The sequence below is a fragment of the Lucilia cuprina genome, chromosome 3 (genome assembly GCF_022045245.1).
Source record: "Lucilia cuprina isolate Lc7/37 chromosome 3, ASM2204524v1, whole genome shotgun sequence".
In the NCBI taxonomy this organism is placed as follows: domain Eukaryota; kingdom Metazoa; phylum Arthropoda; class Insecta; order Diptera; family Calliphoridae; genus Lucilia; species Lucilia cuprina.
The window spans coordinates 49,690,741-49,717,584 of record NC_060951.1 but is presented as its reverse complement, the minus strand read 5'-3'; the positions used below and the strand labels follow the sequence as shown (position 1 = coordinate 49,717,584).

Sequence of the window (26,844 nt, the reverse complement as noted above, 5' to 3'; positions counted from 1 at the left end):
ATTTTTTTCCCACTTAAATTTTATGATTAATACGAAAAAATATTTCAATTAATACATATTTATCTGTACTTTATTGTTCGGCGAATATATATAAGTACTAAAAACTACTCGTATTCACAAAAAAGAAGAAACTGTTTATCTATTTTATGCAATATTTTTTATTTTATCAATAAACAATAACTTGTCTTACTTTGTAAACAATTTTGACATCAACCTTTAATTAAAAAAAAAAAAGAATCTTTGTTTTTTATTGTTGTGTAGCAGGAAGACTTCACATACATACACACATACATATATATCTATGTATATATCTGCTTTTCTCTATTAATGTTAATTCACCGGCCAGAAAAGAAGTAAACCCACTTTGAATATCTCTGAAGCAGATTTCGTTTTAACCCCTTAAATATAAAACGTAAGTATTTGTGCATAAACATAGTTGCACGTACGATCATTAGATGTTAATGTTATTTGATTTTAAATTGTATACTCGTTTTAGCATTTAAATACTTTTGCTAGTTTGATTATTTTGTTTTAAATAAACATACATTATTAAAAAAACAGTCAATATTAATTTAAGTACATACAATACGTGAAATGTATGATATCCTTTAAAAATTTGTATGTACTTCTGTACGAAAGTCTATAAATATGTTGCAATACCATCCAGTTTACAGACTGGGTCATTATTATCTAATCTATAGTCCGGACTATAGACTAGACCAAAACAAAGACTACAAACTGGATCATAGAACTGCAGACTTGACTATAGACTAAAATACAGATTGTAGACTAGACTATAGACTAGACTATAGACTATAATATAGACTAGACTATAGACTAGAATATAGACTAGACTATAGACTAGACTATAGACATGAATATAGACTATAATATAATCTATACTATATACAAGACTATAATACAGTCTAGTTTATACCAATTAATTATTTTATTACACAGTTTTAAGTTTTATCTTAAATGAACAAAAAATCTTTAAGCCATCAAATATGTACTACTAACGATTTATTCATCGATTAGAATACTAAAAGTGGAATAAATTGAAATCATAGGGAATTCCCTGAGGAAGATCATTTAAATTTTAATTAGAATTAGACTCATTTACTGAATTTAAAATTAACTTAAATCAAGATTATAAATAATGGTAAAAAATAGTATATTCCTTATACACATATTTCAACAAACGCTGCCACTTAAAGGGTTATTTATGTAAACTACACAGAGAGCACAAAATTAAAATATGAGCAACAAATGCTGTTGTTGATATTACTGATCGTTTGTGTATTTGATAATGCGTTACTGTTGCTGCCAACACAGAGATTGGCTGCTGTTTGTTTAACGTATTTTTTTGCTATTTGGTTAACACGATCATTTATTTCTTCTTCTTGTTACTTTGTGCTTTTAACTGGGCTACTACTACTAAACAGTAACGTACAACAAAAACGAATCATTGTTTTTTTATTCATATACGGTTTTACTAACTGTTGAGCAGTTAGTCACGTCCTAAACGTTAATCAGTAAAGAACTCACAACAAATATTAATTAATTTTGCAAAATTTACAACAAAAAAAAATTTTAGGATTTTTTAAACGGAAAATAAAAACAAAATAAAAAATCAGTTCAAATTAAAAAACTATAAATATTAAAAATAATTTAAAATAAACTTAAACTTAAATCATTTAAAACGTAAATAATTTAATTTTTAACTCTTCAAATATTTGTTTAGTTATAATCTTGTGACAAAATAAATGCAAGATAAACAATCTTATAATTTTGATTAAATTTTATTTTATTATCTGCAATAAAAATTCATAACAAATACAAATTTCACAACGTGCCAAATAATAAATCATATTTTACAACCCAGCCGCTAAAAGAGTGGAAAAAGTGACTAAACAATTTAAAAAAAATCATCAACTAAAAACAAAAGGACAATAATTTAACAATATTACAGCAAAGTATTCACAAGTTTTTTAAATAAAAATAACCAATTTTATTGCCAAATAAATTCTTGTGCAACTGGTAAGTCTTTAAGCATTTAAACCACATTCTTTTATAGTGTTGTTCAATAGTAAAAACGTCCTTGCCTACAAAAAAATTAATAATCTAGTTTTTGGACAACTGTTTGTAGTTACAGTAAATTCTTGTTATTATTTTTCCATAATTTAACAGAATGTGTTAAGGTAAACAACCCATAACAAGAACTATAATTTAGCAATTCACTGCTAGCAACATTTCAATGTTTAGATACATGTTGCTAAACTGCTTATTTTGTAGTTTTTAATAGATTACCTCTATTTGAATTACATGATTAATTTAAACTATTTTAAATATATGATTTTATCAGCAAATAAATAATAGTCGAGAGAATAGGTAATAGTTTGTGAGAATTTATTAATTCATTATTATAAATAGTGGGTTATAAAATAATATATAGATGTCATTATATTCATATTAAGATAATGAATTTAATCGTAATAACAATAATGATAATTCAAAAAAAGGTTTGATTATTCTTAGAAAAAGTTGTTAGTAATAAATGTTGAAACGTAGAAATAATTATATTTTTATTTATGTTAAATCTGCAAAAGGAGAATCACTTTGAATATGAGAATAAGTACACTTCAAAATATTACAATCGATACAAGCTGTTTTGTAAGTTTAAGATACAAAGTTATATTTGGAAAAGCCACTTAGTGTTAGGACATTTTTTTTAATAATATTTTATTGATCAATAATTTTTTGTTATATTTCAAAATTTTGAATAAACAGCAAAATATTAAAAAAAAAATACTTAAACATTTTTAGTTTTTTTTTTTAATTTACTTAAAAATAGCAAATTTGTCGAAAATTTAATAAAACTATTTTGTCAAATGTAAATTTAAACGAAAATTTTTTTAAAACTGTGTAACTATAAAAAAAATCGAACATTACTAAAAACAAAAAAATCGAAACACTTAAAACAACAATTATATCAAAAATGTACTAATAAAAGCAAAAAATTTGTCAAAAATTCACCAAAAGCAGCAAATTTTTTGAAAAGCAAATATTTTGAAAATAATCAAAAGTCTCTTTGATTTACGATCAATTATATAATTTTTCTTATTTAAAACAATATTATGATTTTTCACTTCTTTGAATGTAATTTTCTTAATTACGATTTGTTCTCAAATAAAAGAAATTATTTTTTTCATTTAAAATCCTTTTCAATATGAAGAAATTAATTTAAAATAATTAAAATAAAATTGTAAGTAGTTACTTTTTGGGTTATTATATACTTATTTTTGTTCGACGATTTACAAACAAAAAATGGTTACAAATTGGCTTAACCGACTTTTTCGGATTTAAAACTGGCTTTACAGTTTCAACAGAAATGTTTCAACTGAAATGAAATTATGAACATTTCTTTAAAAAGCTTATAATACCGACTGAGATTAGAATCACTAATTCCTTATTAGCTATACGCTATAGATAAATGGCCACAAATCCTAAAAAAAGTTTTCTTAATCGATTAATTAGTTTTAAATGAGCATGTATAAGCATCAAATCCGAAAAAATACACCTAGGCTTCTATCGGGCCTGTTGTGCGCTCCTTAACCAGCGCAATCTAATCCACCACCTTCGGTCTATCTAACCACTAACATACCGGAGACCACATTATTCTAAAATTTATCGATTAACCTACCGACGATTAATCGTTTGAATACCCTAATACATAAATATAATTTCAACTTGAAATTAAAAGCAACAACCTTAAACACATGACCTAGACTTTAGAAGATCTTGTAAAAACATATTTAATTATTTATATTTTACTTTCAATGCTAAGATGTTTGTTAGTTTTTTATTTGTTTAAATTTAAGAAAAAAATTGTAGCCAGTTATTAATGCACCTGACGATGTTATTTACAAGAATTTCGATAATTCCTATGTTTGAAAATTTTTTAAAAATTTTAAAACTTTGTTTATAATAAAAAATTATGAAACAAAAGATCTAGTTTTATTTAAGCCATATTCTCATCTATGTTTAAATTAAAAACTTAATATTTTAAATTGTTTCGATAATTCTTATGTTTGAAATTTTTTTAAAATTTTAAAACTTTCTGTTTATAATAAAAAATTATGAAACAAAAGATCTAGTTTTATTTAAGCCATATTCCCATCTATGTTTAAATTAAAAACTTCTCTCTGAAGTATCTGTAAAATAAAATATTTCTTATTCACAGCTTATTTGTTTTATAAAAAGTACAAAGTTTATCTAAAATTATTGTTACAAAAAGACATAATAAAAAAAAAACTAATTTAAATAACTTTAGACTACAATAACTATTTGTATATATACATATACATTATTTCAGATAATATTATCTAAATGTAGTAAAATATAAATATTACGTTTGTTTTAAAAATCGAAATTGTTTATCTAAATAGATAACAAAAGAGAAAGGAACCAAAAGATTTTACAAAAATGATAAAAAGAATATGTTACCACTTAGTTGTTTCCCTCAGACACGGACTTGCTTTGTGTGAGAAGTTCCACTCACATACATATGTTATTGTCTCGGCCATGCTTGCAGTAAGTCCTTGTTGTGTCAAATGGTTTTGCATCCATCAGATTAACATGTTTTTTTTTTTTTTTTTTTTTTGTTATAAAAACATCCGTTTTTTCACTGCCGGATATTCTTGAATGTCGTGGTACTTATATGATGCAAAAATTACAAATGAAAACATTTTTGATTAAGTATCTCTTCAGTAATTTTAAGATTTCATCCTAGAGTAGAAGGGAGATTATAGCCATAGGGGCACATCTGCCAAATCTGAATAACTAGAATAGCGAGTAATTGATTTTATTCATTCATTCTTTTAAGTTATGTGAATGAAACAATAATTCTCTGTTTTAATTTAATTTATTATTATTTAATTTGCCGCTTGGGTGATACAGTAAGATGGCATAGGAAAGATTTAAACGGATAAAACATTCTAGGTATGGGAATTATAAAAAAATGAGAATATTGTGGTTTCAATTCGAGAATGCCTCAAAAAAAAAGAGGCGTATGGTCCCCCTTATACCGTACAAAATAAACAGAAGCAGTCTCAGAAACCAACACTTTGATTTATTTATAATATCAATAACAATTTTCTTAAATTGTATTCAAAATGTCTCTAAGATGTCTACCGTTTTAAATGAGGTTTGTTTAGTTATAAAAAGATTTATAGTATCATATGTACAATTAAATATTTTTAGTTATTTCAAACATTTCACACAATGTATTAATATTAATTTTCATACAAATTAACTTGAAACTATCAACTATTATAAATAGTTCTATAGCGATAACAATCTCTTAATAATTTGTTCATAATCGTGTTTAATTAAATTCACTTTCTTTTAAAACAATCTTCAAGTCAATACATTTACAATGAAAAAAAAGCACCTGTGCAAATATTCTCAAGTAAAAAATTATAAATTTAAAATATTTAAAATCAATCTTACCTTATTTAAAACCGCAGACCGCAGTTATTTGCTCCCTAAAAAATGAAAACTGGAAAGAAATAAAACAAAATCACATAAATCAATTAAAAATGTTATTCACATTTAAGTATTATTTAATATTCTATTTTAAATATTTATTTACGACATGTAAATTTTAAGTCAATGATTTATTTAAAATAAATAATGCGAATTTTGGGGGAAATAATATTTATAAAAACAACCTATATTTTATATGCGTTGTATATATTTATCATAATTGCATAATTTTGTTGACATGGTTTTTAATTTGTTTTTTTTTTTTCTTTAATTCAAAATATTCGGTCATTTGTTATTTTCATACATTAGTTATTATTGTTGTTTCGTTTTCTTTAAACATATATTTATAGTGCGATCAGCTAATGCCACCTATAAATGTTATAATGTGGTTTGAATACATAATAACCCAAATGAGTAATGACTTTAACTCCAACTAAATAATTGTTTGTACAGAATAGTTTTTATTCATTCAAGAAATTTTTAACATAAAACCGTTTAATGGATTTTCAAATAAAAACAAACATCTCGTTTTAGTGCGAATATATTAACACTTTTGAAATCTATTATTTATTATTAAGATGTTAATTCCCAGAATATCACACTCTCTTTGATATGACGTAAAACTTACGCCTATTAAGTACTTTAACTTTAATATAATTTAATTATTATTCACTGTGTGATTTTAAAACTTAAAGATTATGTTTATAACATGAGTTTAATAATTCAAATTAGTCTAATTTAAAATTAGACACAATTTATAAATAAATTAAAATCAATTCTTACTTCCGTTAGGAAGTTTGCATTATCTTTACCCAGTCTTTAAGCAGTTTAAATAATAACTATCTTCGAATTAGAATCTTATTCTGATTCACCTGAAAACCTTGTAATTGAAAAGCAGAACCAGTTTTTTGATCTAAGAAAATACTTTACGAATAAAAAATTTACGAAAAAAATGGTTTCTCAAACTGCTTCTAGGTTAAACTATTTGTTTCAAATCCGAGACTTCGACTTAAATGGAACAGGACGAGAAATAGAACATGCCCTTTTCAAATAAAATATTATTTTAGAAAAATATAAAAATGTATTTTATTTTAATCAAAAAAATGCTCAGAATTATTTTTTTTTCAAAATCTACTCAAGCACTTTCAGAATATATAAAAATATCTTTTAAATCGTATAGAAACAAAAAAGTGGAACTGGTATAAAAATGCTCATGTGGCATAGCCCCGACACTGAATCAATTGTGAAATCAAGGTACTTTTCTTGAGTATTTTGAAAAATTTTATTAAATTGGCAATCGATCTAAAAATCTGCTCTCAAAATATGAACCGATCGTTATAAAATTTGCAAAAAAATATTAATTTTCTAAAGTGGACTTTTACACGAATGTTCATCAATCAACGTTTGCAAATTATCACGATTGTCCAACAAATGTTTTATTTGTATCGAAGAAACTTTTTAAATTAGCTAGATGCTACTTCTTTTAGGATCACATCATACTTTCAACAGATAGAAGAACGGAGGGTCTACGATCAATATTTTGATGTGTTACAAACAGAGTGATAAAATTGGTAAATCCTGAACTTTACGGTAGATGGGCTTATTACCAAACTTATTTTTTATACCCTACATAAATCTTGGTGTTGAAGGCACATTATATTTATATTCCATTTAAGTCCGTCAGTATGCCCGTGTACATTTCAATGCCTCTAGGAGTATTTCATGCAGTAATACCTTTCAATTGATAGAAATTAATGTATTGAACACGAGAAAAATAAAACCTATTTTTTTCGAATGATTCTCAGTTCTATACCAGTGTTTGAATACTGACCTCAGTATAATTGTTGAAAAATAAAATATTTTAAATTTTTTGAAATGTTTCTTAAATATTATGCAATTTTGAAAAAAAAATAATTTTAAAACTTTTGTAGAATATTTTTAATCCATAAAATAAGTTTATTTTTAAAAGAATTATTTTTAATTTTTTTTATTTATACTTTTCAAAAATCTTTTTTAGAGTTTAGGTCGCTGTATTATTCAATACTGAAAAATGTCAAACTGAAATATATGTTAATAAAAGATTTAAAAAAGTAATAAATTTATAACACAATATTAATGTTTATTTTTTTCATATCACAACAATGCACTGATTTCAATTGTTTTAAGTAAAAAATTTTAAAATATCTGTATAAATTTTCAAAAATCAGTTCAACAACAAACAGTAAAAAATTAAAAAAATTCCTACAAAATAAAATACTTCAATTTAATGTTCGACTATTGATTTAAAAAATAAGAGAAAATAATATCTTTTAAGTAATAAAAAATAATCTCAGAGAAAACACAAATAAAGGTATATTTAATTTAAGCCGCCTTTAAACACTTAAATAATCTAGGTTATAAAAAAAAGTAATTAAAACAAACTGTTGATGATTTGCATTTTTTGTATTTACTTACTCGACATAAATATTATATAATAATGTCGTGAACACGAATGATAATATTGAATTAATCTTATTAATTTAAATTGGATTTGCTATTTGTTTACAATGCGAGCGCAATTATATGTGTTAAAGTGTTTAATTAATTGGGTAATTGTCATCTGTAGATTTCTTATGTTGTTCAATAAAATTGAACTAACTAACAAATATATTTCTGGTTTATATACTGGTTAATAAATATACAAAAACATTTTTACCATATAATACTATTCTATTTACTTCCTTTAAAGCTTAAATTATTTTATACAAAACGCAATTTCCTTTCTTGTCTAATGGGTCAATGTGTATAAACATTGACATCAAGACACCATTAAATTATACACTTTTTAAAATACTCATATATTATTGTCACTTTTACTAAACTGCTTAAATAAATAACAAGGAAACATTTTCCATATAAAAGAGAAAAAATATTATCAATTGCAAACAAACTTCACTGTCCAGGATTTAATATTAACTTACCACAAACAATACAATAGTGTCAAACAAGTTTGTACAATATTTTAATTGGAATACCAATAAAGTAACTGAGTATTGCATTAACGAAAAAAAATTATAATAAATTAAATTAAATTGATTATTACTCTATTATAGTCAAATTAAATTATACTTATACATATGTATAAAATTTCCAATTAATTTTGAACTTTTAATGACAAGTTGCTGGTTGATTTAAAAAAAAATATTGAAATTCAAAATAAAACAAATATTTGTATAAAATTGTTGTACACATACCGGAATGTATAATTGGTATGTGTGTTATTAAAAGAGATAAATTTAAAAAAAAGAAACAAAAAAATAAAACATAATTTCATAACCATATAATTAATTGTTTATTTTTTTAACTTATTTTGCTGAAAAAAATAAATAAATGTCATTAAATATAAGCAGCTGCTTATTTATTAAATAAACAAATAAAAATTAAAAAATATCGTAAAAAATCAATATATCGGTGGTTATAAACCAAAACAGATTATGTTAAATATTATGCTTTTAATAAAAATAATATAAAATATGTAGAAAAAAATTTTATTAGAAAAGGTAAATTTGTTTTTCAAAAACTTAGGTATTAACTGTTTCAAAACAATATTAAGAAATACACTAATAAAGACTTTGAAAATTTCCTGTTATTCAAACTTCCATTGCCAACCATTAATAACTCTTAATTGTCTTTTATTTTCATACTTGAAAGTTATAATTAAAAAGTCTACGAATTTCTTCAAAATATATATTTATAATTTTATATTTATGTATTATTAAAATATATTTTAACGAGTATATTAACATTATTTAAATAAGCAAACAAATTATAGATATAAATACTTATCATACATGTGTGAAAACCACAATTAAACAATAAGAACAAATTCGAAATTAAAGTCGACTAAGTAATTCCCTACATGGTATATAATTTTTAAACATTTGTGCACTATTTCGATTCCAGAATTGGCGATACCTTACATCCCATTCCACCATAAATAAGCTGATAACAGTATAGTGTATTTATGCTTATGTTTGCAACATCCTTATTTGCAACATCCAAATATGTACCAATATATGTCACAAACTATTCGTATTAATGTTCTAAATACGGGAAAAATTAAAAACAATTTTTTATGAAAAACGTCCTCAGTTAACTTTATGTTTTTACTTAAAAATCGATTGTTGGTAAGAAATAGAAGTGATCACATTTATCAACTACTTCGGGCTCCGGTAGGCTAGTGTTCTAGTCTGGTAGACCGGAGGTGGTGGTTTTGATACCCACCTAAGGCACTGACTTTAGTTCAGTCAGAAAACAGACCTTTATGTTTCCACTCAAAAATAAATTTTTGGTAGAAATAAAAGTGATAACAGATCTTACATATTTTGGCCCTAGGGCCTATAGTTTTATGTTTTCACTCAAAAATTGATTTTTTCTGAAAAATAAATGTGATCACAAATTTTAACTCTTTTGGTCCTAGGGCCTTTAGTTTAGCCAGAAAATGGACTTTTATATTTTCATTTAAAAATCGAATTTTGTACGAAATTAAAGTGATCACAGATTTTCATCCTTTTGGACCTACGGCCTTTAGTTTAACCAGAAAATGGACTTTTATGTTTTGACTCAAAAATAGAATTTTGTAGGAAATTAAAGTGATCACAGATTTTCATCCTTTTGGTCCTAGGGCCTTTAGTTTAGCCAGAAAATGGACTTTTATGTTTTCACACAAAAATTGTTTTTTTTTTCTAAAAAATAAATGTGATCACAAATTTTAACTCTTTTGGTTCTAGGGCCTTTAGTTTAGCCACTCAAAAATTTATTTTTTCTAAAAAATAAATGTGATTACAGATTTTAACTCTCTTGGTCCTACGGCCTTTAGTTTAGCTTGAAAATGGACTTTTATGTTTTCACTCAAAAATTGAATTTTGTACGAAATTAAAGTGATCACAGATTTTCATCCTTTTGGACCTAGGGAATTTAGTTTAGCCAGAAAATGGACATTTATGTTTTCACTCAAAAATCGAATTTTTCTAAAAATTAAATGTGATTACAAATTTTAACTCTTTAGTTTAGCCAGAAAATGGACTTTTATGTTTTGACTCAAAAATAGAATTTTGTAGGAAATTAGAGTGATCACAGATTTTCATCCTTTTGGACATAGCGCCTTTAGTTTAGCCAGAAAATGGACTTTTATGTTCATCCTTTTGGCCCTAGGGTCTTTAGTTTAGCCAGAAAATGAACTTTTATGTTTTGACTCAAAAATTTATTTTTTCTAAAAAATAAATGTGATTACAGATTTTAACTCTCTTGGTCCTACGGCCTTTAGTTTAGCCAGAAAATGGACTTTTATGTTTTCACTCAAAAATCGAATTTTGTAGGAAATTAAAGTGATCACAGATTTGCATCCCTTTTTTCCTAGGGCCTTTAATTTAGCCAGAAAATGGACTTTTATGTTTTCACTCAAAAATTGATTTTTTCTAAAAAATAAATGTGATCACAGATTTTCATCCTTTTGGTCCTAGGGCCTTTAGTTTAGCCAGAAAATGGACTTTTATGTTTTCACTCAAAAATCGCTTTTTCTTAAAATTAAATGTGATCACAGATTTTAACTCTTTTGGTCCTAAGGCCTTTAGTTTAGCCAGAAAATGGATTTTTATGTTTTCACTCAAAAATAGAATTTTGTAGGAAATTAAGGTGATCACAGATTTTCATCCTTTTGGTCCTGGGGCCTTTAATTTAGCCAGAAAATAGACTTTTATGTTTTCACTCAAAAATAGATTTTTTCTAAAAAATAAATGTGGTCACAAATTTTAACTCTCTTGGTCCTAGGGCCTTTAGTTTAGCCAGAAAATTGAGTTTTATGTTTTCACTCAAGAATTGATTTTTTCTAAAAAAATAAGTGTGATCACTGATTTTAACTCTTTTGGTCCTAGGGCCTTTAGTTTGGCCAAAAAATGGACTTTTGTTTTTTGACTCAAATATCTAATTTTGTAGGAAATTAAAGTGATCACAGATTTTAATTCTTTGGGTCCTTGGGCCTTTAGTTTAGCCAGAAAATGGACTTTTATGTTTTCACTCAAAAATTGATTTTTTCTAAAAAATAAATGTGATCACAGATTTTAACTCTCTTGGTCCTAGGGCCTTTGGTTTAACCAGAAAATGGACTTAATTTTGTAGGAAATTAAAATGATCACAGATTTTCATCCTTTTGGACCTAGGGCCTTTAGTTTAGCCAGAAAATAGACTTTTATGTTTTCACTCAAAAATCATGGGCCTTTAATTTAGCCAGAAAATGGACTTTTATGTTTTCACTCAAAAATTGATTTTTTCTAAAAAATAAATGTGATCACAAATTTTAACTCTTTTGGTCCCAGGGCCTTTAGTTTAGCCAGAAAATGGACTTTCATGTTTTCACTTAAAAATCGAATTTTGTAGGAAATTAAAGTCATCACAGATTTTCACCCTTTTTGTCCAAGGGTCTTTAGTTTAGCCAGAAAATGGACTTTTATGTTTTCACTCAAAAATCGATTTTTTTCTAAAAAATAAATGTGATAACAGATTTTAACTCTTTTGGTCCTAGGGCCTTTAGTTAAGCCAGAAAATTGACTTTTATGTTTTCACACAAAAATCGAATTTTGTAGGAAATTAAAGTGATCACAGATTTTCATCCTTTTTGGTCTTAGGGCCTTTAGTTTAGCCAGAAAATGGACTTTCATGTTTTCACTTAAAAATCGAATTTTGTAGGAAATGAAAGTGATCACAGATTTTCATCCTTTTTGTCCTTGGGCCTTTAGATTTTCATCCTTTTTGTCCTAGCGCCTTTAGTTTAGCCAGAAAATGGAATTTTATGTTTTCACTCAAAAATCGATTTTTTTTCTAAAAAAATAAATGTGATTACAGATTTTAACTCTTTTGGTCCTAGGGCCTTTAGTTTAGCCAGAAAATGGTCCTTTGTGTTTTCACTCAAAAATCGAATTTTGTAGGAAATTTAAGTGATCACAGATTTTCATCCTTTTTTTCCTAGGGCCTTTAATTTAGTCAGAAAATGGACTTTAATGTTTTCACTCAAAAATCGAATTTTGTAGGAAATTAAAGTGATCACAGATTTTCATCCTTTTGGTCCTAGGGTCCTTAGTTTAGCCAGAAAATGGACTTTTATGTTTTCACTCAAAAATCGAATTTTGTACGAAATTAAAGTGATCACAGATTTTCATCCTTTTGGTCTTAGGGCCTTTAGTTTAGCCAGAAAATGGACTTTTATGTTTTCACTTAAAAATTGATTTTCTTTAAAAAATAAATGTGATCACTGATTTTAACTCTTTTGGTCCTAGGGCCTTTAGTTTAGCCAGAAAATGGACTTCTATGTTTTGACTCAAAAATCGATTTTTTCTAAAAATTAAATGTGATCACAGATTTTAACTCTTTTTGTCCAAGGGCCTTTAGTTTAGCCAGAAAATGGACTTTTATGTTTTCACTCAAAAATAGAATTTTGTAGTGAATTAAAGTGATCACAGATTTTCATCCTTTTGGTCCTAGGGCCACTACAAATTGTATATTTATAAAAGTTTTTAGATTATTTTTCCGGAATGATTGAGATCCATTTAAAAAATCTAAGATATTTGATTTTTAAATATTATACTGAGGTCAGATATTTTATTTTTTTCGTATTCAGTACATTAATTCGAACCGATTTAGAGATATATAAAAAATATTAACCTAAGAATCGCTAACTCCTGAAGATATATTTTGATATTTCGAACCTAAGACCACCGAACCCATGAAAGACTACAAGACTACTAATTACCATACCGGATGCTCGCATGTAGCGAATTAAGGAACAAAACAATAGTGCTGACTGACTCCAAAAATAAAAACGCAAACAAAACAAACATTAGCCAGAAACATAATAAAATAAATAACTTAAATACTTAATCAGAAGGGGTTTTTGTGAAACAAATAAATATTTAAATCTGACTACTTATGACGTTCGAATATATATTTGGATTTACTTATTTGTTTGTTTATTAATCTTAGTCTCTGGCATACGTGACAATATATACAAATTCAAAACAATAGATTTTGACAGATTGAAATGTTTTCAAAATTAATTGTTTAGGGATTTTTGCTAAAAACACACACAGACTGGATTTTTTCTTTATTTAAACAAAAAAAATATTATCTTAATGATTACTAAAATACAAAACAAATTAGATTAAATACAAAAGAAAATTAATCTTTTAACATCTTGTTTTTTTTCTATTATTATTTCTTTGCAGCTTGATAAATCTTTCTACAAACAAACAAAAACCAACTGAACAAAATTAAAAGTCATTTAACTGTCAATTGCTGTTTTTATTGTTGTTTTTATTATACAAATTATTTGCATAATTATGTCAGTATGTTTGTATTAAGAGGAAATCAAAATAAACAAAAAATGTCATTATCAAGTGTTAATTTTATGTTGGGCCCACAAAATCGTAATTGCTGCCAAAGCCCAATAACCGGTTTCATAAATACTCTACTCTTGCTGGGATTATTGCTGGCTCAGCAGCCGCTGCAGACTGGCGGTCAAAGCACAACGTCAAACATTTTATCGTTACTTAATAAAACAGGTGAGATATTTTTATAACATACATACAAACATACATACATACATTCACTCATTCATTGGACATTCGTGTGCATTTTATTATTAACTATTATTTATTTATTGATGGTCTATTAAAAATTAATTAATTTTTAATTTATTTTATTCATCTCAATTAAATATTTGTTTGTTAAGGTTTGTTTATTTGTTAGTATTATTGATGATGATGTTCCAACGGAAAATTTAAAAGAGGTGACCAGAGTTCAGATCTGTATTCGAAATTGTTCAATTAAATGCAACCGGATATAAAGTAAATTTATTATTTCAAGCCTTTTTTATAACACTCACTAGAACGAGTTGTATTTAATACAATTAATGTGCAAAACACGTTCCTTAATTGTTGTTTCTTTATTTAATAAACTTTTAATTTAATTGTCTTTTTTTATACGCCAAGTTTTTTATGAATGAAATGTAATCTAATATGTCTTAAATTAAGTATCGAATTTACATTTTAAATTTAAGTACACAATTTTTTTCTTTTTGCCGAAAATTTATTTTCTTTTAGTTTTCCATACAATTTTAAAAATGTTTGATTGAAATCTGTATTAAAGAACATTAGCTTTTTTTAAAGAAAACTTGTAATACTATTTAGTTTAAATATATATGACAGCTTTTAAAAGAAAACATGTCGAATAGTTTTCAAACAAAAACTTCGATCAAGTTTCTATAGAAAACTTGTTGAAAAATTTGTTTTATATAAATATATAGTTAAACTAGAATCGTTTTCTATAAGAAATTTGTCGTATTGTCGTCTACTATTTAAAACAACTTTTAAAAGAAAACATGTCAAAAATGTTTTCCCAATCAAATTTTTATAGAAAACTAGGGGAAATGCTTGTTTTATAGAAATATAGTTTAAGAAACTTGTCGTTTTGATCCATAGAAAACTGTTTCTTACAAAAAAAGCTTACAGAGCTTTTTTCTCAACAAAAACAGCTTTTTCTAAAAGCACAATATACAAAACTTGTAAAACTCTTAAAAACTTGTCTTTGTCGAAAAATTTTATAAGGAAATTATTAAACAGTTTTCTATAAACAAAAAACATTGAACAATGTTCTTTCCAAAACTTCTTAAATTTTGAAAACTTTTACAATAGTTTGCTAGAGAAGACTTAAAAGTTTGTTATATAAAACATATGAAAAGGTTTCTGTAGAAAAATATAAAGAATTCGTTGAACAATATAAAATTTGTCGAACAATGTCGAAAAGGTTATTGTAGAAAAATTCTATAAAAAACTTATTAAACAGTTTTCTATAAAGAACTCATAAAACAATATAAAACTGGTTGGACAATGTTCTATCCAAAACACCATAAGTTTTTAAAACTATTACAAAAGTTTGCTTTGGAAAACTAAAAGAAACAAAATTACTTTTTTTCTATTAAAAGCTTGTCGAACAGGTTTCTGTAAAAAAAAATGTTATTAAAAAGAATTGTAGAACAGTTTTTTATAGAAAACTTCTCGAAGAAGTTTATTATTAGAAAGCATTCTACTAGTTTATTTTTAGAAAGCATTCTACTAGTTTCTTATAGAAAACTTGTTTAGTTGTTTTCTATAGAAGAACAGTTTATAGAAAACTAGTCGAATAGATTCATATATACAACTTTGGAATATATTCTATATACGTTGCTAATATTTTCTTATGAACTTGTCAAATAGTTTTCTATAAAGAACTTTTTGAATTGTTTTGTATAAAAAAACTTGCCGAATAATTTTCTATAAAAAACGCGTCGAATAGTTTTCTATAAAAAACTTGTCGAAAAATTTTCTATATACTAATATCATTATATACGAATAATTTCTATTTTAGAATAATTTTTGATAGAAAAGTAGTCGACTAGATTTTAATATGAAGTTAGTCGAATAGATTTTTACTCTAAAAATAACTTATTAAAAAATTTCCTACAAAAATCTTGGCGAAGTTAAAATTTATCAAACAAACAACAACTGTAAACTTTTGCAATGATTTGGTGTTTCTTATAAACAAATAGTTTTATTGTAGGCGGATCTAATCTTCAAGATTATAACATAACCTCAAATAATAAATTTGTCCTTATTTAACTTGATTTACAGCAAACTTGTCACGAATTAAATCAGTACAATTAAAAAAAAATTATTTATAATAAATAATTAAAATTTTTAATTAATTTTTTGTTCTTTATAAAAAAATTAAACAATTTAAATAATTTATAGACTAACATAATTTTAGTGACACCAAATAAGAAATATAACTCTTGAAAAGCCAGCTGATTAAATAGCAGAGGAACCGCACAATTATCTTGTCACTATCAATGATTTTCTCAACAAATTAACTTGACCACCTCAACAAAACCGACCTTGACATTATAATACAAATTATAATTACAGACTATATAAATAGTAAAAAAACTCTAATGAATGTATACAAAATTAAGTAGTTGCGTTCATTAAAATGTTAATAAAAATTAGCAACACTAAAAATTTACTATTTTAAAAATGAAATAAAAATTATAATAAACAATGTTTAAATTCCCACACCCATGTGAATTAAAATTAAAAAATATCTACATATAATTGTACAATTTAATCATGACAAAAAAACTTTTCTTCGTAATAATTGAACAATTAATATGCAATAGAAGACTGCAATGTGGCAGCGGAATCGCATGGCAGCAGCAACAGACAGGTGTTTGATTCTGATTAAAACACGTGCTAGACGCCGAGCAATATCAGCAGCGACAACAATACATACAACAATATTAACAACAATAAAACAATTCAAAAATGAAATTGATACAATTAAAATAGGAGAATGAATAAAAATAAATAAAATGTTAACCGGTATTATTTAGTAGCTACTTAAATTATACAAAAATTAAATAAAGATTGTAAAAGTATTAAATAGTTCTCTTTTTGTTTTTGTGTGTAATTTGTATAATTAAATTAATAAATTTTTAATTGCAATCTTTAAGATTTGACCATAATTACCCGGTATTTAAACATTTGTAATTTCGCTTTTTTAATTGCATACATGTGCTGTTCTTTGCATTAGCAAAAAAATTTTAAATTTTTTATTTAGTTAATAAATTATTTCTGAATTGTTTTAAAGCAAAAGAGGGAAAGAGAAAAACAATGTCGGAAAAAATAACAATAAATAATTATTGTTTATCCATGCATAATGTTTGTATTGAATAAGACAATGACATCTGTCGGTATCTATGTCTGTCTGTCTGTATGACTGCCTGTCTGTCGGTGTTTCAATCAATCACTTGTATTTGTTTTGATACATGTTGTTGTCACTTAAATCACAACAATGCGAGTGTAAATAACTAAAAGAACTATTTGAAAACACCGGTTATAGGAGACTTGTACTTAGTACTACAAATGATTTCTTTAGAAAAATTTTTGATAAATTTTACAACACTAACTTTTATAATACTTTAGGTTCAGTTTTATATTTTTGACCTTTTATTGAGTTTTGTTGCAAAACCTTTTCATTGAGCTTCCGATAGAAAAGTTTTCTTTAATTTTTGTAAAAAAAATTGTTTAAGAACTTTCTATAGAAAATATGAAACTTTTTAATGAGTTTTAGATAGAAACCATTTAGATGCATTTTTAGAACGTTTTATATTTTACTATATAAAAAATTGAGTTCTGTTTTCTACAGCCGATCTTTAACTAAGCTTTTGTTAAGTTTTCTTCAGAAGACTTTTTCTTTAACTTTTCATTAAAAAATATTTGTTGAATTTTGTACTTTGACTAGTTATCTGCAAAAGCCATCTCGTAAGGTTCTCTTAAAAAATATTTCGTTGAACTTTTTTAAAAATAAATACAACTTTTCGATTTATTTTCTGAAAATTTTTTAAATCTTTCTTGTAAAACTTTGTGTTGCGCATTCTATAGAAATTAATCAGTTTTGCTTTTATAGAAAACTTTTCAAGAATTTTTCTGTAGAATGATATGTCGTTAAATACTTCTATCCTTGAGCTTTATATAGAACCCGTTTTATTGAGCCTTTTGTCAAAAGCTTTTCGTAAAGCATTTTGTAGAAAACTTTTTATTGAACATTTTGTCGAAAGCTTTTCAATTAACATTTTCGTTCTATCCTTGAGCTTTCTATAGAAGACATTTTATAGAACCTTCTGTCGAATAATTGAGCATTCTGTTGAAAGCTTTTCGGTAAAAATTTTCGTTAAGTTTATAGGTAAAAGTTATTTTTAAGGTCAACGGGTTTAATTAAATTATTCTTAAATCGTTTTTATAGAATTAAACCTTTGAATTTAATATAACGAATTTTTCCGAGTAGCTTTCCATAAATAATTCACATGTTGAAACTGCCACAAAAGTGTGGGTTATAAATGTGATGTTTAAGTTATTTTATTGAGTTCCCATGTACATATGTATTTAACGAATACTCACCGTTTAAGTAGCAATAATATGTATATATGTAGTTAGTTGTACTAACTAATATGGCTGTAACATTAACGAATATGCCAAACAAAATTAACAAAGATGAGTAATCAAAAATTCCATTCATTGCAACAAAAAATTTCAAATCAACAAGAGGATAGGCGGGAAGGGAAACAAAACATCCCTTGTGAAATTAAACAAAATAGATCCAATCAAAAAGAAATCTGTTTTGGTTTCAAAATTTTTTCGAAATCACATTTTAAACTTTGAAATATATAGGGTCTCATTAAACTTTATCGCTAGCAGAACTGTATAAAAGTTAAACTTTATCAATTGTTAGATGTTGATTTGTTAGATTGTTAGATTTGATTTTGCAAAACAAATTCTTATAAAATAAATTGTTGTGTTGTCCAAAATCTTAAGCCAATACGACGTGTATAAATGCACGTACACATTTTATAATTTTATGTCAACAACCGATTCAAGATAAATACATACCTGTCGAAAACTAAAGTTACTGTTAATGTATAAACTGCCATTTATAGTAGTCATTTATTAAATTTAAACACATTATATTGCAATTCAACTAGAATGTCTTAAGCAGCAAATTTGAAATTCAAGGCTTTTCTTAAGATTCGCAAGCAAGTAGGTTAACGTTTAGATTTTCTTTCAGACATTTACAAACCAACGGCTTTACTTTTGGTGCTTTACAAAATTACCTAAGATTAAATTCTGTGTGAATCACATGCATTTTGTAATTCACATTGAAACTTAGTAATTAATATGCCATCTAAATACCTTACAGATATAAAGTAAATAAAAAAACCCAAAAAAAAATCGAAAATCGAAAAAAAGTTGTAGGCTAAATTAAACAGTTAGTGCATGTAATCATTAAAATTTGACTTGAGTCTCTGCTAGTTTAAATCAAATGTATCTTTTATGCAAAAAACATTACTTATGTTAGTAATAGTTTAAAACCGATTTTTACATGAACAACTTTTGTTATTCTTAGTAAACTTTTGTTAATTTTGCTGCAATCTGTTTTTTTTTTTTTGATATCTTAAAACTGATATCTTAATAAAATTAATTTAATCTCACGTGAATTCATTGTATCTAACAATTAATAATAAAAATTGTTGTGTATCACTTTAAGTAAACGTAAATTAAGTATTTTCCATTAGAAATATTCAATGTTAAAATAAACTAAATTTATAAATTAAAACTAAATTTAACTTTAATTAAAGGTTTATCTATTAAATCTATTTAAAAAATACCCATCATTAATGACGTAAATAACATAATAAAAATACTATAGACTTTACCGAATCTCATATAATATTCGCCTCAGTGAATTTTCAAAATATTTTTTTTTTAAATACAAACAAAAAAGAAAATTTTATTTTTTTGTAATTTATTTACAAAAAAATATGAAAACGATACGATTATGGAATTTTAGGACCATTTCGAATAGATTGCAGTGCAGAAATTTTTCTTAATTGAACTGAGATGAGGATTTTCAATTTCTTAGATTTTTTTATTTAAGTGGTCCCCGAAACATCGTAATGTACATTTGGCAACTTCGTATCAATTTACCGAAATTTTAAAATCGATGCGTCCGATTTGCAAAAATAGGAGAAAATTATTAAATATTAAACATTGAAAAACTTAGACTTGAGTTAAATAATCGCATCCCATTATGGAACTATAAAGACCTTAAGAAAATTTTATAAACTTTTTTTGAACAAAAAAAACAAGAATAAAAAAATGAAAACACGCATTTAAATAAAACCATGTTGGACCAAATTGCCCATCTTTGCGAAATTTTTATTATATTTATCAGAACTATATATTTTAAAAATGCTAAAATCAAACATCTTTTTCTTCAGAATTACACCAGATATAGCAAATATATTAGGAAGAACTTTGACATCAAAAACTTAATTTGGCAAACAATGACAGTTAATACTTTTAGAATACATGTAGAATAACGATCTTACTCTTCCCTAGAAGGATACATACTTATCATTTAAATTAAATCAATCAACTCATTCCAAAAAGATTCATTTAGAGAGATTCCATATCAAAACCAACTTCGATTTTATCGAAATTTAAAAAATATGTTAAAATTGTCTAAAAGCCTTAACATAACCAGCAAAAAAAGCACTTCCTACGAAGCGAAAAAGAAGTAGAGTTTACTCCATGCAAGTACTGAAAAAGACCAAAAGAAGTGATGATTTTAACGCAGGCTTGTCATAGGAGGTATGTTCTTTGTTTGGATTCTTTTCACTTCTTTAAAAGTCAATAAACATTACTTCCATTAAAGTTAAACAAATTTACTTAGTACTACTTTTGAAGTGGTGATAAAAGTTATTATATATTATACATATGAAGCAATTCATAACATTTAACATGACAAAAATCCCCTTGAAACGCAAAGAAAAAATAAGTTATTGCAAAATTATTACTTTACAAAAAACTTAACACTTATTTAAGATTTTCTGCATATTGCATACGAAATGATAATTAATACTGACAATAATGAGTTTATATGATGATGATAATGAACATGAACAAGTAACAAGATTTTTGTGTATATTTACAACTTCATTTAACAATATGGCATAATTAATGTTAAAAAATGCATACAATAAACTTAACATATCATTCCTTAAACCGTTTATTTATGCACAAGTATTAATCGGATTATATGTATACATATTTTATATAAAAGAATTTTAGTTGGTTAATTAAATCAACTTATTAATTACATTGGCATTTATGACTCTAAAACTATAACTCATAAAAAATGTATCTCATACTAAAACAGTGTTTAAGTAACTAACCGGATAATCAGTGTAATTATACTTAATGTCAATATTAATTAAATACAAGACTTTGATGTGAAACGCTAAAGAGCCATAAAAGCATAACTTTTTTCACTTATAAGCACGCAACTATATTTAGCACAACTTAATTCAATTAATATGAATCATTTAGTATAAGTATGTGAATACCAAAATGTCTCAAGTAAAGGGGTTTTTTATGGTTATTTAAACCTACATATGTATATGGTAATTGAGGGAAATCCAAGTTATTTAGAACCTTTGTTATAATAAAGTGCTTAATAACAAAATTATTTTGTTTTGTTAAGAAGAACGTTCTAATTTCAAGTGGATTTTTATTGCAATTTAATTGCTAAACGGATTTAAAGTGAAAAGTGATTGTCACCAGTTAATGGGAATTTTTTAAAAAATCTTTTTTTATTTTATTGTTAAATATTTGATTAATATCAACCGAATGAATGGCACGTTCTTTTCTGTTGAATTTCATAATATTTACTAATTTGAAATTAGTCTACAACGGTAGGTGACTAGTTATGTAAAATTAAAAATGATCAATGTTTTTTATACCACTAGTCGAAAACTATGAGGACAACGTCATAGCTATATAGTTTGCAGAGCTTAGTGCAATGTATACAAGGTTTTTAAATCTTACGACGTTGGCAATAAAATGTCTAATAATACTGTCAACTTACATATTTTGTCTTGCAATATTGTCGGTAATGCTTTTTCTGACAACATTGTAAAAGAAATATTGTAAGTTCAGACAATTATTAGAAACATTCTGAATATTTTACTGACAACGTTGTATAAAACGTAATTTTTTAAATCCTTAAGTTTTAAAGTTTTCTGTTAAATGGGATTTTTTTTAACAAAACAATTTTCTTTTAAAATGCCATTATAAGGCTTTGGAAAATATACCTCATTTCCTATCTATTGACATACCATGTTTCTGTTTGCACCACACTGAAAAATTACTAGAGAGCAATTGATATCGCCAAGTAGTCGTGATCTATAGAACGATCGTTTGATGAACAAAGTAAAGATAAAATATAGATAATTACTTATGGAAAGTGGGAATGGAGCTAGGTCCTTTATTTTTAAATGACAAGCCAAATTCTTTTTATTTTATTTTAAAACATTTACTCACACTAATTTAAATTCATATTTTTTCCAGAAAAAAATCCTACAGATCATTGTGTGGTTGAAATAAACAATATAACTGTTTACAAAAGTATAGGATCAATCTGGGTTTCTCCAAAGGATGCCTGTGCTTTGCATTCCTGTGATTTGAATAAACAAGGTGAACCACAGGAAGTGATACGAAAAGATAATTGTGGAGATTTCTATTGTGATATAGTAAGTATTTGTAGCCATTAATTAATCCTATCGAATGAACTTTTTAACATTGATTCAAACAAGGATCTCGAATTTTGACAAAGCATAGCCAAACTAAACTTATAATTTTCTTAACCATGAGTTTAACAAAAATCATAGCAATGATTACGGAAAACATTTTCTTAAACTCCCATAACGAACATTCGTCAAGATACTAACTTTAAAATAATCTAATATATCCGCTATAAACTCATACTCCTAATCTCTTCCAGGATTCGGAAGTTCGCCCCAAAGAGGGTTCCTGTTGTGGCGAATGTGTGCGAACAAAATGTCGTTTTAAAGATCAAGTCTATGATGTCGGACAAACTTGGCATAATGCAGATGACTGCACTTTAAATGAATGTTCTCTCCTGCCAAATGGTCAACCTATGATAAATACATATAAAAAATCCTGTCCACCTTTACCCAGAAACTGTCCTTTAGATTTAATTTATACAGAAACTTGTTGTCAATATTGCAATTCATCTAGTGTAGCAAGAAATTTATATCGTAATGATGACCTGAATATAGAAACAGATGATATATGGACCGAAGAGTTTTATACAAATCATCCCTGCAATAGAGATTGCCAAGCAAATGGAGAGCCTAAACGTTGTTTCTATACATTTGTGGTGGAATGGTATGAGACTTTATCGAAGGCTTGTTATGAATGTCCCAACAATATAACAGATTGTCAAAGACCACATTGTATAACTGGAGATGGCATAACACGCTCCATAACGGTTGTAAATCGCATGATGCCTGGTCCAACTATAGAAGTTTGTCAAAACGATGTTATAGTGGTAGATGTTAAAAATCATTTATTGGGTGAGAGTACCACCATACATTGGCATGGTATGCACATGAAAGAAAATCCTTATATGGATGGTGTGCCGCATATTACCCAATGTCCCATTTCACCACACTCCACTTTTCGTTACACCTTTAAGGCGGAAAATTCTGGTACACATTTTTGGCATTCTCACACCGGCATGCAGAGAGGTGATGGTGTATTTGGAGCTTTAATAGTTAAGAAACCTAAAATCGAAGAACCTCATGGACATTTGTATGATTTTGATTTGACCGAACATAAAATGATCGTACAAGATTGGGTACATGTTCCCGGCATTAGTATGTTTGCTTCTCATCATCATTCGAATGGTGATAATAAACCTTTAAATTTACTGATTAATGGTAAAGGACGCTACTATAAAGCCATTTGGGAAAAGATTAAAAAAGAAGAGAAACAAGAAGTCAGATCAAATGTACCCAATGAAGAATCTAAGTCCACAACAAGACAACCTAAAATAATAACTAGTACTACTACAACAACTACCTCAGAACGTACTCCTTATACTGGTTTAGTTTATACCGAAAAATCTTCTACCGCTTATCCAAGTGATGAAGCTACTCCTGCCACTACGGAGGAAGAAGATGATGTTGTATTTTTACATCCTTTAGATGATTCTACTTTAAGCAATATGCGCATACGACAAAATGAAATTTCACGATTGGCCAGACTTGCTCAATTGGACCAATATCGAAGTAGTACAGAAAATGTAAAGGAAAGCACTATTAACAACAAAAAAATAGAAGAAAGTCTGAAATCTGAAGAAATTCCAGACGACTCTATAGGTTTAGAGCGAACTAAACGTGCTATAGACGGTGAAATTCCTTTGCATTTTATACCACTGCAGACTTACAATGTCAAACGTGGATTCCGTTATCGTTTTCGCTTAATCAATGCAGAATTCCTTAATTGTCCGATCAAGATTTCTATAGATAATCACACCTTAACTGCTTTCAATTCTGATGGTTTTGATTTTGAGGCAGTTGACGTTGGCTCTATTGTGACCTATGCCGGGGAACGTTTTGACTTTGTTGTAAATGCCGATCAACCTGTAGGAAACTATTGGATACGTTTAAAAGGATTAATGGATTGTGATGAAAGATTTACTTCAGCCTTCCAAGTTGCAATATTGCATTATGATGGTGCTCCAAATGAAGAGCCCAAAGAAGATTTAGGTTATCATCATGAACCTAAGGGTATTGAATTAAATGCCATGAATCAGGGTCCTGGACATGTGGATTCCTTAACTATAGCCGAAATAAATGCTTTGCCTATTTATGACAAAGTCCCCGGCATAGATCGGGATGCTTTAAAACCTGTAGCCGATTATAAATTTTTTGTTTATTACGATTTCTATCGTAAAGATCATCCAGAATTTCATCCTAGCGAATATTATGGCATGGATGCCAACATGTCAAATACAAGTAGAGTTTTTACACCACAACTTAATCATATTTCCCTGAAATTTCCCTCTGTGGCTTTATTGCCAGCACGTAATGAAGTAGATGATTCTATGTTTTGCAATGAAACGAGTTTAGAGCAAAAGGGCATAGACTGCCGTAAGGAATTTTGTAAATGTCATCATGTATTACAGGTGCCACTAAATTCAATAGTAGAGTTAATTGTGATAGACGAAGGTTTTACATACGATGCCAATCATCCTTTCCATTTACATGGTAATGCGTTTCGTGTGGTAGGCTTAGAGAGATTGGGTGCTAATGTGACAGTGGAAATGGTAAGTCTTTCAGAGTTTTTTTATTGCTAATGTAAGAGTGATTTATTTAAAATTTCTCTTTATTTCAGATTAAACAACTTGATCGCTATAATTTGCTCAAACGTAATCTAGTCAGACCTCCAGTCAAGGATACGGTTACCATACCCGATGGTGGCTACACCATAATACGTTTCGAAGCTCATAACCCCGGTTTCTGGCTGTTCCATTGTCACATAGAATTTCATGCTGAAATTGGTATGGCCTTGGTACTTAAAGTAGGTGACAATGATGAAATGGTACCAGTTCCTAAAAATTTTCCCACTTGCCATGACTATATGCCTAATGATAATGACGATGAAAGTAGCAATAGTGGTGAACAAAACTCAAATAATAATTCTACATCTTCTCCTTTGGGAGACGGTAGTAATTCAGCCTTAAGAAACTATTATAACCGTAGCTTAATGGTTGGTGGTGTTGTGTTATTGTTAAACTTATTAAGATCGTTTTAAGCTAAATGATGAAAAAAGAGTCTAATTTGTTTATATTTTCGATTATTGTTAAAAAACTGTGATTTTTCTATAGAGTTAGTTTATATATGTTAAGTTGTAATTAAGATTAATTTATATTATATGTATGTATTTTAAATACATATAAATTTATAATAAAGTATATTGGAGATAAATTCAACAATTATGACTTTAGTCACTCAAGATAAAAAAGAAGATTGAAAACATAAGATCGTTCAAAATTTCGTTAAAACAAATTTTAAAGGAATCACTTATTAAACAATTTTCATTTCAAAAAAATTTTTTTTTATTTTTTTAAAATTAAATTTCTTTTAATTTCACTCAAAGACAATATTCCAAAAAAGATAAATATAACGTAATGCAGCATATGTTAAGTGTTGTTCTTGTTGTATCAAGGGTTTATTATTCATTGTTTGTTTCAGAATTTTGTTCATATCAATGTAATTTAGGGATAAATTTTTCTAATATCGAAGACAAAAAAGATAAATCCTAATAAAATATCTGGGGTCCTTGAAAAATGACATGAACAAACATACATACAGATATATGGCAAAATACTCTGATATATGTGCAATAAACAACCCTATTGGTCACCAAGGATGAAACCTATTTACATTGTATTTTTTTATGATGATCACCACTCTATACCTGGTCCAAGATTCCAAATTATGCTAGAAGATTAAAAAACACGGTAATTTTCAGTTTTCTTCATTTATTAGAACTTACTCTGCGAGATTCACTGTTTCTTCTTCTTTGATAAAAAAACTTCAAACTTCTTTCAGATTTTGTTAATGTAATTTCGCAATATCTGGAAAGTAAAGATTATGATACATACATATGTTTCTCTGCAATTGATAAATTGGAATATAAGGACCAAATAACGACTGGCAGCAACTGGTAACCGGGCAGATTCATGATCAACAATTTTTCAGATTAAGTTAGTTATAACATGCTGCATATTTTGTCATCTTCAGAT

General features: G+C 26.7%; 1 protein-coding gene across 1 annotated transcript; it reads left to right on the top strand.

The window, feature by feature from the left end:
* Positions 1–1,636: 1,636 nt before the first annotated feature.
* On the top strand, positions 1,637–26,044 carry LOC111674881. The gene is made up of 5 exons (XM_046946290.1): positions 1,637–2,040; positions 13,803–14,138; positions 22,578–22,759; positions 23,011–25,362; positions 25,431–26,044. The coding sequence occupies exons 2-5, from the start codon at positions 13,925–13,927 to the stop codon at positions 25,848–25,850; spliced, it is 3,168 nt and encodes a 1,055-aa protein (XP_046802246.1). The 5' UTR covers positions 1,637–2,040; positions 13,803–13,924; the 3' UTR covers positions 25,851–26,044.
* Positions 26,045–26,844: the final 800 nt, after the last annotated feature.